The sequence below is a fragment of the Hibiscus syriacus genome, unplaced genomic scaffold (genome assembly GCF_006381635.1).
Source record: "Hibiscus syriacus cultivar Baekdansim isolate YM2019G1 unplaced genomic scaffold, ASM638163v2 tig00110319_pilon, whole genome shotgun sequence".
Lineage (NCBI taxonomy): Eukaryota > Viridiplantae > Streptophyta > Magnoliopsida > Malvales > Malvaceae > Hibiscus > Hibiscus syriacus.
The window spans coordinates 3647564-3661136 of NW_024062678.1; the positions used below are offsets into that span (position 1 = coordinate 3647564).

Consider the following 13573-nt stretch of genomic DNA (forward strand, 5'->3'; position numbering starts at 1 on the left):
GCAGAGTGCAAGGCTATATATATCAGTTTCTGTGGTAGCTGATTTCAAGTTAGGAAATGGATGGATGGATGCATTTTGAAATGTATAAGAATTGCAGTTAGATCTTCCTTTTGCATGAAACAAGAAAATGTTTGTATATACAATTAATTATTGGAATTGGACTATTCTTCCAAAGTGATGTAATTTTAAGTAATGCTTGTCATAACATAAAATCAAGCTTTATTTCTTTTTCCTCCGTCTTTATTGTAGCTTTAACCATAATTTACTTAAGTATTCATACATAAATGGCTATGAAATTGGCAGGCGTGGATTTTACCCATATGCATAAATGATAATGCTCAAAAACACTACTTACAAGCCAACAATCAGGAAATTAAGGTTTTGGTTATTACATATTGCTCTGGTTACCAAGGATGTGACATGACATACATCTACAACTTTTTCTTTTTAAATAATATAAAAAAGTTACATGAATTTTAATGGAATTATAATATTACGTCACTAATTAATAGTACAAATAAAGATAAAAAAAATATTACTTATTTTTTAATCGAATTTTTATCATCTTTTCATACAAATTATTTTAAAACTCTTGTATAACCATGAAGCTTTTCCTGTGGGAAAGAAATAGAAGGGTAATACTAATAAGGTTAAAAAGAGGATGATTGTAGGTTACGTGAAAAGTTTTGAATCTGCTGCATGTCCCACTCACCACCGAGAGACGGTTAGCCCAAATCCTGAAAGCTCCTCACCATCTTCATTTGTCATACTAGATAACTCTCAACTGCCAATATATGTAGACCAACTACCCCTCACTCTCTTCCTTTAGATTTAAGCCTTGCCTCTCTTTCCCCCATGTTTTTTATATAAATGTTTCATCCACCCTGGGTTTTTGGTCAAGTTATTCATGGATTTGTCCTTGGAAATTGTAAGTACAACATTTCTATTTCTTCTTTTCGGCAACGCCTTGTTATTTCAATTTGTTTCTTCATTTGTAATTCTAGAGGAAGAAGAAGCTTAGTGGGCTGCAGAAGAGAGAGGAACTTGAAAGAGAGGTATGTGGGGATATATATATATCATGTGTCATGAGTAGCATGAATTTGTAAGACGTCCATGGATCATTTCTGGATAAATTCTTATGCACCAACTTAGGATAGTTTTAGCTTCAAATTTAATCAGCTAACCAAGAAATTGGGTTACACGTTGATTATTTTTCTATTTATAGGTTTCCATGCTTCAGAAAATGCTAAATCAAGAAGAGAAATTGCATGAGATTCTGACACTAGTTCATCATCCACAGGATGCCACTTCTATCTCTATTCCGGATTTCCTCCCTCCAAGAGTAACCCTTTTCTTTCCCATTTAATTTCTTTCTACATATTACTACTGTATTTGGAAGCAATATATTACTACTGTATAGCATGACTTCTTAAGATCACTAGAAAAGATTGGATTCTACCTTGTCCTTGACTTGTATGTACGCTCTAGACTAGAAAGGCAATTCTCATCTATATTATTCATTTTCCTTACATGTTCATATCTATTTAAAATATGGTATAAGATGATCTCCATATTTATCTATTTAAAAAATTGAGTAATCATGTAAGATATATTTCCCAACACAGTTGCTCACCACATCAATGTAGTAAGTAATAGTGTTGCTATTTCAATGAACTCTAATTAATTGACAAAAGAAACTCTCGAGTTATCTATCTGGTTTGAATATCGCAGATGAAGGAGCTGTTAGAGGAGCTGGCTATGGTTGAAGGTGAGATTGGTTGTTTAGAAAGCCAAATAAGGCAGCTTAAACTTGGTCTGAACCAGGAGCATCAAGTCACACAGACAAGAAATCAAAACCTGCGGGGGATCTATCCACTATGTCTAACCAAAGAAGCCCCATGAAGCAAGATGGTCAAGAAAATGTGGTTTTTGAGACCAAGGCTTTGCATTTCATTAGCAAAGCTATTAAAGGGGATTATACTCTTGGTGACTTCATGAGTCTTAATGAGAGAACGGGAACCACAAGAGTACTCCAAGGACAAGTTTCAGACCAGGAAGAAAACCAGCACACAAGACAGGTGTTTAGATTCCAAGAGAGGCCTCCAAGGAGAAGTGGTTTGCCCAAGGCATCTTCACCATTGCAATCGCCCAAGGCAAAACTTCTTACACTCTGCAATTCTAGTCAAACTCTTCATCACAAATGGAGTTTTATCCATAATGAACCTTCTTGATCTTTCTTTCAGCCAAGGGAACAAATTCTAGAGGCCAACTGGGACATGCCACCAAAATCACCATCAAGACTTGTTTCAGAAGAGAACGGTCAGAGTTGGCATCCCAACAAGTTATCCGAGAATATCATGAAATGTTTGAACTTCATTTTTGTGAGGTTACTTAGAACATCAAGAGCAATGGAGCTGGAAAAATCAGGCACTGTTACCAGGTCTATCAACACTCTCTTATGCTCAAGAAGCTTTAGGGTCGAAGACGCCCTAAATCCAAACTCAATTCTCCAGAAGAAATCAAGACAACAGGATCCCTATGGCATCTTCGACGTGGAAGAGTCTATTCCGAGGGACATTGGTCCTTACAAGAACCTCGCCATATTCACATCCAGCTCCATGGACCCCAAATGCATTTCCAGCTCTAGTTCTATTCCTTTACTTAAAAAACTAAGGTATGCTACTTGGACTCGAGTTTGGGTATATGCAACTTGATAAAGATTTTTCTTTTAATGTTTTTGAAGGGTTGTACCCATGTGTGAATATGTGTTAGTCTCGTGTGCTTAAAGAAAAATGAATAATCGGGTCAACTTGGGGTAGACTTTCATATAATACAAATTATGATAATTTCTTATACTGTCCGTCTTCAGGGTCCTGATGAGCAATCTCCAGAAGGTGGAGTTGGGGGCATTGACTTACCAGCAGAAATTAGCATTCTGGATCAACATGTACAATGCCTGTATCATGCATGTATAGTATGGAAATGAAGCTATATTTATTTAATGCCTTGTTGTTTATGTCATCTTGACAGGGGTCTTTGCATGACTTGTGCTTAATCTTACACTATACCCAGAGCTTGCTTGAGTAATGTAGGGGGAAAATATCATATCTAATGATCATTTCACCATTACAGGGATATCTCCAATATGGTCTGCCTAATACTTCTGAAGATATTTTGGCTATGACCAACAAGGTACACCCCGGGTTAGTTTTGCAGGTGTTAAAAAGAAATGACATCCCACATCCGTTAAATAACATTGTCATATCGTTGTCAGGCAACTCTCAACGTTGGAGGCAACACAATAAGTGCTCAAGCAATGGAGCACCATATTCTGAGGAAACCAACGACTTCAAACATAGAAGAGGTACATTTTTACTGTCCCTGTAACAGTTCTTCTGGTTTTGATTATCTTGAAACGTGATCTCTTATCCAAAGGGAAAGGGTGACAAAGAAGACGACAAGGAAGCCAATGTTGGAAAACTTTTCGGGTTCGAATTAACGGATAGAAATGTCACGTTTGCTCTGTGTTGCGGAACTCGGTCCTCTCCAGCAGTAAGTTAAGGTAATTAACATTGGAAGTCTGTGTGATTAAATCAATGAAGTAGCCTCTATTTTGTTTTCAGGTGAGATATACACGGGTGATGGAGTTTCAGCTGAGCTAGAGAAATCAAAAGTAGAGTAAGCATCAGTCGTGGTGACCAAATCAAAAAAGATTGCATTACCAGAACTTGTGTTGATGAACATGTTTGACTTTGCAGTGGATAAGAACTCATTGGTCCAATGGGTTTGCCAGCAGTTACCCACATCTGGTTCACTAAGGAAATCAATGGTGGACTGTTTCAGGAACCATAAGAGTGGCAAGACATCATCCATTAGTGTTGAGAAAATACCCTACGACTTTGAATTCCAATATCTGCTTGCAATGTAAACAATTTTATCTCTTTGCTTGTTTGGTATGAAATAAAATATACCCTATTTATGAAGCAATTGAGTTGGTGGGCCGGGTAGGCGTTGACACCACTATTATCTACTCGTATGTTTGGTCTCTGGTTTTCCTTTCGTAACAGCTAATGAAGACGTTGACAAATCTTCGTGTGTGAAAAGACTTTTGAAACATTCCATCTATTCTCCCATTTGATTACTTGTAAATTTATACCAAGGAAATCGATGTGGGATTTCTTTGTTTTTTGAAGCCCTCATTGCACATGTCATCCAATAGATTATTTCAATAGCTAGGCCTAGGCCGTCCCTACGACCGCACCTTTTACCGGATCCCTTAAAATTAATATAAATTCTTTTATTTAAAAACTACTAAAGTATTTTTCAAATGTAAAAAACGACTGTTCCTTTTTCCCATATATATAGGGTAAGAGGGAGGTAATATAGTAGGCTACCCCCAACACCAGGTTGAGAGCAACTTCCGTAAGAGACTTCCGAATTATGAAATGCCATCCGTAGGACTCGATCCCACGATCCCATGCCCTCCGTAAAGTATTTTTCAAATGTAATATGTTAAATATATGACGAACAAAAACCATATTAACAATAACAATTTTTAATACAATGTGGACATTTTAGTTAATATTTCATGAAAAAAAATAAGATTATTAAGTCAACCTATCTTAATTTCTTTAAAGATTTGTATTAAATGATCTCTAAAAGTCATTATTTAATCAAGTTGTTAAAAATTTTGTTCAAAATTAATATTTAAATTCATTGAATCAGTGAAACTTAATATTACATAAAATTTTAATTTATCACTATAATTTTAATTTTTTAAGATTAGATTAATTAATAGAATTTTTATAAATATTGTTAAATTTGAGAGAACCGTCTATTCTCCCCCCCCAAAAAAAAAGATTAATAACTTATCTTTTAAAGTTGATGAAGAAAGTATGAGACAGTATGAAAAGTTTTAGCACAAAATGATGAATGCGAAGAAAAATAATAATTATATGTATTTAATAGATGTAGCGGGCAAAATGGCTGAGATAATGTCACTGAAAAAAGTTCTTAAAATAATTTACCTCTAGTATTATTTCTTAACTAGGACGATTGCTACAATATAAATGATAAGACATGTAGTGCTCCATGCAGCTTCAGAAGATTTCAAGAGTGCAATGCATCTTCTTTGTTCGACGAGGACGCACAGACTACTATGTGTCTTCAACCTTTTCCATCTCACGCTCGATCATCTCATACATTTCAAGTTCTCATGCTCTGCAAACATGCACAACCAACTTCTGTATTAAAAAAATTATTTCAGCTATATATATTTATAAATTGGAGTATTAACTGATTGAAGCATGAAAAAAAAAAGATTAAAAGAGTGAACATTTGAGAAAAAATTTAACGAAATTTCCTTTCGTTATTTTCAGTAGAATATTATTAAAAAAATATATAATATCAATTTGAGAAAAAAATATATAACTTTTAATATGTTACTTCTTTTGCATATTAAAGAGTGGGTGAGAAGTTGTTTCAAAGTATATTTCTTAAATCAAGTTGTGGAAATAAACTCTCAAGTAAGTGTAAAAAGATTTTATTTGAAGTGTTTTACGATCTATTATTATGTTAATATCAATTTTATAATATTTTTAATTATATTTTACTTTTTGAATCGTTATTATAATTTTATAATAATAATGATTTAGTATTTGAAGTAAAAATATTAAAACAATTAGATCATTATTATTAATTATTAAATATATTATTAAGAAATAATCATATATTATAAGTTAGGTCATGTGATGAAGTACATATTTAAATAGTAGAAAAAATCAAATTTAAACAATAACTTTAATATTATTTATTATTATTAATAATTTTTTAATAATTTTATTTTTATTTTAATCATTAACTTTAATATGTCACAAATGTTTTTATATTATTTTACTTTTATTTATATATTTTTTATTCTAAATATATATGTTTTTCGTATGTAAAGAAGAGTAATTTTTTTTCATGATTGTCCATTATAATGGAAAATTATGAAAAATAAGATCGGTGTTATTTTTCAGTTTGAAAGACCTATAAATATGATGTTTAAAAGGGACATTACATTTGTAGAAATGAAAGAGATGATGAAAGAAAAATCTGAGCTACAATTGATGGTTTGAGGATAGATTAATGGTATGTCTCAATCTAGTGAGGTATATTGCAGTACCACTTAAAGAAGATAATGATATTAAAATCATGCTTGAATTACATGGCTCAACAAATATTTCAAATATTGAATTATTTGTTAATGTGCGTAAAATATATGATGTTATTGGGTCATCAAGAAATGTGGTTAAATATTTATTTTAAATAACTTTACGAAATGAGTTCGAGAAATTGGCATATAGGTCGATAAACAGTTTAGTGACATTATTGAAAAGCACAAACGAAGTCATCGGGACATCCGTAGAAAGAGAGTATAAGGCAAAAACCAAACCTCATCCTATACCCACATGGGATCCGTGTGTTTTACCACGGGTATGTTTATATCATCGTTGCAATCTTCAAACTTTTCAATCATTCCATTTTGGTCCAAATTCGCATCTATTTTCTTTTGAATTTTTTGCTCATAAGTTTACTTTAGTTCATTTTAGTCTCCATTTTTTTGTGAAAACTTGTTTGGGGGTCTTTCTAACTCTTGGTCCTTCATTTTTAGTCATATTTTAATCCCGTCCCCTTATTTTTCTGTTCTTTTAATTTCGTCACGTGTCTTGGTGTTATTTAAATTTTATACAATTTTAATTTATGCCCTGAAGTTTATGTTCCTTATGTTTCCATCCTTTAAATTTGTTGCTCTTTATTTTCAGAACCTCTAATTTCTACCCTTTTTTATTTTAGCATTTATATCCTTCATCCATGTCATTCTGGCCACTGATTAAGTTTCAATTTTGGGAATCTAGGTTCTTTTTATTTTGGTACTTTTTATATGCGCATGCTGGCATGCGTTATTTTACAAAAATAATATCTGTATGTGTAGTATATATAAGTATATTAGTTATTTATGTTTTACTTGCATAATGCATATAGGCGCGTGTATATTAAATGATCGGTCAATAATTTTATATACTGTATTCTATACGAATAATGTATTTTTGTGATGTATATATTTTTGCGTATATTATTTTAAATGTATTTAGTTGTAAACATGTTATTTTATATATTTTAGTTTCCCTTTTAATTTATTTTTTATTTATTAGATTTACCTATTATCAAGTATTTTAAATATTACTATGTTTTCGAAATTAAGAAAAATTATTCACACGTTTTTATTTTTAAATGCGGAATACAAATAACAAAGGAGAATTGGTTGTCTTAGACGTTAGGTAAACCGATAATCCTTCGAATTTATTTTACTTTCGTAAACAATAAACAAATATTAATATTTACTTTTCTCCATCTATTTTCAAATGAAATCGTGATTATTCGAGGAGAATCCTTCTTACTTTAGATGTTAAGCAAACTGTAATATTTCGTAACAGTCATAATTTGAATTGTTTTATATACTTATATTCACTCCATCATATTTATATAGGGTTCAGAGAATTAGTTAGAGAATTTAGTGTTCAATCCTAAGGTTAGAGAACAGTAGGGCTTAGAGCTCTAGAATGGTCAGCCAAAATATTTAATGTACGTTTATTTTTGTGACAGAATATGATGCATATTTTAACATTTAATAAAAACGAGGTACAGTATTTGAGTTAAATGGACTCTTGACATCCTTTTAGGCATTAGGAGATGTTGAGGTTATTTAGCGAAAGACTTTATCTTCGATTTTTTAAGTATACATCATGGACTTTTCGGACTTTGAGAAAATATTTTTAAATTCCTTTAAATGTTTAAAAAATTGAGAGTATTTTTAAAGAGGCGTAGATTTCATTTTTAAGCAAAATTCATAAAAATTGAAGTGTTTTCTTGAGTGAGATAATGTTCTTGATATTCTCCTAGACGTTGAGGAATCCTCGAAATTATTCATAAAAGATTCTACTTTCAAAATTTTAATATAGAGTAACATGTGAATTTTTAAAATATTTGAATTTAATTTTAATTCTCTTAGTCCTTAGAGAATTTAAGATTATGCTTGAGAATTTATAAAATTTGTATCAACCTAAAGACATTAATTACATCCGTGAGTCAAAATAAAAATATTCGTGATTAAGTAATCGTCGTTTTTATGAATGTTGTGAGGATATTAATCTTGAGGTCGTGGGATCAAGTCCCACGGAGGGCATTTCATAATTTGGAGGTCTCCTACGGAAGCTGCTCTCAACCTGGTGTTGGGGGCAGCCTACTATCTTACCTCCCCCTTACCCCATACATATGGGAAAAAAGGGACAGCCATTTTTTTTTTGTGAGGATATTAATCCTTCCTCTTACATAACCATGTCCCCCTACTCAATTTTAATTTTAGTAAATCTAAACATTTTTGATGATTCAATCATACAAATAAATTAATTGGCGATGACTCCATAATTTTTTTTAAATAAGAACCATTTTTTATTCCCATGTTAAAAATGATGTGTACAATAATAATTGAAGGGATAAGGTACCGGAAACAAAATTGTAAGGTCGGTAAGCAACAATATTAGTCTATTATTAGTTTGGAATTTTTTTTTTATTTAAAAAAAATGGTAACTTTCGGTAGTGTCAAAAACCAATAAGCTGAGTCCGAGCAGCAAAAATGTTAAAATAATAAAGCCGCCATGTTTTCCCACCTCATCTCATCGCGGCGCCAGTGAGACCGAAATGCCTGTAGGAACATTTACATTGTCCGACCATATTTTAGATTCCAAATAAAGCTTGGAAATTTTCCCTGCCACGCGTCCCATATCCGGCCGTTTATCAGCATCCACGTGTACGCAATCCAACGCTAGACGTATCAGCTTCTCCCCCACCTCCACAGGGAATGAATCGTTCAACCTCCTGTCAACCCACCTCCTCAACCCTTCTCTTCCATCCGCCACCGCTTCCGCTGCCGTATCCATCACAGACGTCCGTTGAAAATTACCTGTCTTTTTATCGTACCGGTATTTTAACGGCTCCTCCCCCGAGAATAGTTCCAAAATCACCACTCCGAAAGCGAAAACATCGGATTTCTGTGTCGCGACGCCGCTGGATCTGAACTCAGGTGACATGTAACCCCTCACGCCTTCGAATTTTCTTTCTCCACTGTCAGATCTCTTCAATTTCCTAAAACTCGCGTCGCTACCTTCTTCAGTCACTTGTTTGATTTCTGTTTCACTTTTCGAGATGTCAATTTCCGGCGTTTCGTCCTCGTCTGTTTCTCCGCAAAGCTGTGCTGTTCCGAAATGGCAAAGCTTTGCATTAAAAGAAGGTTCCGTGATGATAATGCTACTACTTTTAATGTGACTATGGACGATGCTCAGATTTAATCCGGTTTTGTTGTGAACATAGTCGAGGCCGTGAGCAAGGTCAGTGGCGATCTGCATTCTCGAAATCCAAGTCGAGAGAACAGTAAAGTTCGGATTTCTAGGGTTTCTCAAGCACACAGCGAGATTCGATCCTTCGATAAACTCATAAACGAGGTAAATATGATCGCCGGAGATGGAAGCGCCGATTAACTTAATTATGCTTACGTGATGGCTTCTACAAATGGTGGACAATCGTTCTTTGAGTTGAGATGTTTGAATTTTGCGGCGAAACTTACGCTGGAAAACAACAGTGTCACGGCCACGGAGGTTGCAGCGCCAACAGGCAGCGGTAGAGGCCGAAGAGGAGGAGTAGCGTTTGGCTAAGAAGTTGTTGGTGGCGGCTCGGATTTCGCTTATGTGGTAGATGTGGGGGTTTTCAGGGAGGGATTCGCGGAGGCTGGAGAGTGAAGTGCGGCTTGAAATTGATGTCCCGGTCCCTGACGACGTCGCTTTGGTGTAAGATGAAGAAGAGGCGTGAGCGTCGCTGGTAGGGTTAGAAGTGGAGGGAATCTGGGAATGGCTCCGGCCACTTGAATGAGTTCGAGGGGAGCGAGTCGGTTGAGATAGAGAAGACTGACTCGGGCGAGTTCTGGAAGGAATAGGTTGAGGCTCCGACGCGTCGGCTGCCTTTTTGGTTTTGCACATAGAAGAGGGGGAGGAGGACCCAATCGAAAAGGAAAATCAAAAGAAACGATTAAGTTCGGGGGTACGTTAAATGATTTGTCATTTGAGAGGAGCGGCCGGCGCCATGAGCAAGTGGAATTGGAAACGGTCTCCCCCGGAGGAAAATTCTTGGCGAATTCACATTTAGGGTACATTTCACCAAAGTCCTTGATCTATATACTTTTTATCGTTTTGGTCAATATACTTCTGATGATTATAAAATAATTATTAAAATTATCAAAAAGATACGTTTTAGTCACTGTGCCGTAACTTGCCATTGGGATGATGATATGACCTTCTAATTTAGTAGTTAAAATCTTATTCGACCTTTAATTATTACTAAAATTTATTTTAATAGTTTTTTGAATTTTTTAAACAATAAATTTAAAAATCTTTAAAAATTAAAAATATCATAATTTAATTTTTAAAAAAATTTATAAGATCAAATAATATTTTACAAGAAACAATTAATTGATTTAAGAATCGTTAGACATTTTTCTATAGTTATTTTTTTTGTTACCCTCCCAGTTTTTAAGGATTCGTCTTGGTTAATTTGAATCGATCTGTATCGTACATATGATTTTGGTGGGTGAGTCTCCAAACGAGGATTTTATGCATACACAAGAACTCGAACTCGAGATTTGCTTAAATAATATCAAGCTACTTACCACTTAAAACAAACCGGTTGATTTGAATTATAATTTAATGACTCTCAAACTAATTATTTTATTCCTAATTGATGGATGTGTATATAAGGTTGATGCGCATAGATTATATATGGTTTTCGTGTTTTGAGTGAAATTATGAAGCTAGAAAACTGTTGTAAATACGGAAGAATGTAGCACTACTGGGCTTAGGTATTTTTAGCGGCATTTTTTGAGCAAACGCCGGTAATTTTATTGTTACGCGGTGTTTTTAGAACAAACGTCATAAAATAACAAATTTTGCGGCATTTTGATAGAAACGTCACTAATTTTATGCATATCGCGGCGTTTGAAACACAAACGCGGCTAAAGACTATACTTTAGTGGTGTTTTTATACAAACGCCATTAAAGACCCGTACTTTAATGTTATTTTTATACAAATGTAGTAATAGAACACATATATAATGACGTTTTCGAAAAATTGCCGTAAGAGATTCATATTGTAACTGTGTTTTTTTAATAAAAACCACAATTGATCAGTACATTAGTGGCGTTCGTAAGTCCCACACCCCTTGAACCCTTTTTCATTTTTTCCCCTTCACCTATTTTTTAAATCCCGACTGTTAACCTAATCCATCTGCTGCAGCTTCGTTGATCTCACTTTCTCTTCGCGGAATCTGCTGATTCACAAGTTTTGCTGTTTACCCAAAGATACGAGGTATTTGGTTTCTTTTTCATTGATCCATTTTGTGTGTGTATTGTTTAGATATTTGGTTGCACCAGACCTGCCTATCTTGACTTTGTTATAATCGATGACCAGAAGACTGAAGAGAGTGGAAGCCGAGTTTTCTTTAGCTTCAGGACTTTCTGTCTCAAGCACATGAATCAGAGGATCAATTGCATTTGCATTAGCAATAGCTGTTTTGTAGTTATCATTGATTAATAAGTTAAGAATTGCATCAACAGCATTTTCTCGAGTTTTTGTATTAGGTGAAGGAAGTAAATCAAAGAACTGGAGAAAGCTTTCAGCTTATTACTGCAGTTCTTGAAACACTAATATCACCACGATTCTATCGACACAAAAGCGAATTAAGAATAATAAATTCATTTGCAGGGTTTGAAGGTAAATAAAAAGTGAAATAGGAAAGTAAGGACAGAGTACATACCTTTTTCTTGTAAATCCTAAGAGCAAACTTCTTTCTCAAGAGCTGATCTTATTTTGGTTGAATTCATTGTTTATCTGTTCTTATTTTGATTTTTTTTTAAAATCCATAAATTAGATTAAGCAGCTATGTGACAATGCTAAGGAGATTTTAAGGAACGAAAGCAATGTTCAGGAGTATCTAAGTATATTTTTTCTCTTATTGTTTCTCCCAATATCATATTTCTTTAATGGCAGTTTGTGTTTTCTCGATTTTCCATTGCTTATTTACAGCAGCATTGCATATATTTTTGTTAATATATGTAAAACTACAGTTATCTCACATGGTGGGATTATTGTGACTTTATTTATTTATTTATTTTTAATGTAAGAAAGCTTGTTAAAAGCCCTGTTACAATTTGTGGTGATATCCGTTGACAGTTTCATGATCTTGCAGAGCCTTTTCGAATTGGAGGGAAGGTGATTTTTCTGATTGAGGCTGCTCTCAAATGTGATTCTGATTGCTATGAGCAATTTGAAAAAAATTATTTTCTTCTTGTCCCGCATTCATAAATCCTGATAACAACCATCATGCATATATACTCATATTCCTGCTCTATAGATTTTCCATTACTTATCTGTATGGTATTAGTCTATTCAACTGAACGCCGATGCTTGTAATGTAAAATAATACTCATGAAATCAAAATGACTTCCATCTTTTGAACACAGATGACAGTATTCTAAAATAATATTCTTAGGAATTAGGATCAACATGGCGTTCATACTTTCTGAGCTTGAATTGATTTTGTTGTTCTACACACTGGCTGTTAATTTAATTTTTCCCTACTTTTATTGTTGCATTTTTAACATTGGTTCAAAATTTATGGTCAGTGTCCAGACACATTACTTGTTCATGGGAGATTATGTTGATCGTGGTTACTATTCAGTTGAAACTATAACAGTAAGTATTGAGTTGTCCAGCTTTTTTTTTGAACCTGTTTAACCTAGAATGATCGATTTTTTTTTCATGATTTTTTCAGCTAATGTTGATCTATTATGAACCTACATTATCTTTGTTCATCTAAGTTCGTAGTGATTTTGAAAGAAATATGATGGCTTACGATAATTGTATTACTTGCATGATTATTTTCAATTGACATAGCTTACAATGTGAATTGCCCGTCCAGCTCAGTTGGTAAGAACGCAAGGCTATTAACCTTGTGGTCGTGGGATCGGGTCCCACGGTGGACAATTCATAATTCTGACTACCGGATGTCTTCCACGGAAGCTACTCTCAACCTGTCGTTGAGGACAGTCTACTATCTTACCTCCCCTTACCCTCTTACCCCATTACATATGGGAATAGGGTCAGCTAAATAAATATAGCTTACAATGTGAATCCAATTACTTTTGGTAGAGGTAAGTACCAAAGTCATAGATAGTTGGTACACAATTAAACCTAATTTGGACCAACCTCAAAATTCCCACTTAAACATCAAACACTGTATCGTGTTGTTGCGTACAACAGATTACACGTTCGTTTTAAAAAGCAACCCAAATTTCATAAAATCAAATTCGAACCATGATTGTTTACAACAGCTTCATGAGAACAGTATTATTCAACGTTGATTTATTTATTTTTATTATTTGGTAGAAGATTACATAAGAGTTGGACACATAGGCTAGTAACTCAA

At 33.9% G+C, this 13573-nt stretch overlaps 1 protein-coding gene, 1 non-coding gene and 1 pseudogene across 2 annotated transcripts; 2 read left to right on the plus strand and 1 right to left on the minus strand.

Annotated features, from left to right (window-relative positions):
• The first annotated feature begins 907 nt into the window (after positions 1-907).
• On the plus strand, positions 908-3961 carry LOC120117231 (annotated as a pseudogene).
• A 4719-nt stretch (positions 3962-8680) lies between these two features.
• Positions 8681-10132, minus strand: LOC120117430 (lysM domain receptor-like kinase 3). The gene has a single exon (XM_039137719.1). It carries the CDS (start codon positions 10071-10073, stop codon positions 8718-8720), a length of 1356 nt encoding a protein of 451 aa, XP_038993650.1. The 5' UTR covers positions 10074-10132; the 3' UTR covers positions 8681-8717.
• A 2924-nt stretch (positions 10133-13056) lies between these two features.
• On the plus strand, positions 13057-13130 carry TRNAN-AUU. Its single transcript has one exon. It is a non-coding gene; the product is annotated as a tRNA-Asn (tRNA).
• The last annotated feature ends 443 nt before the right edge of the window (positions 13131-13573 follow it).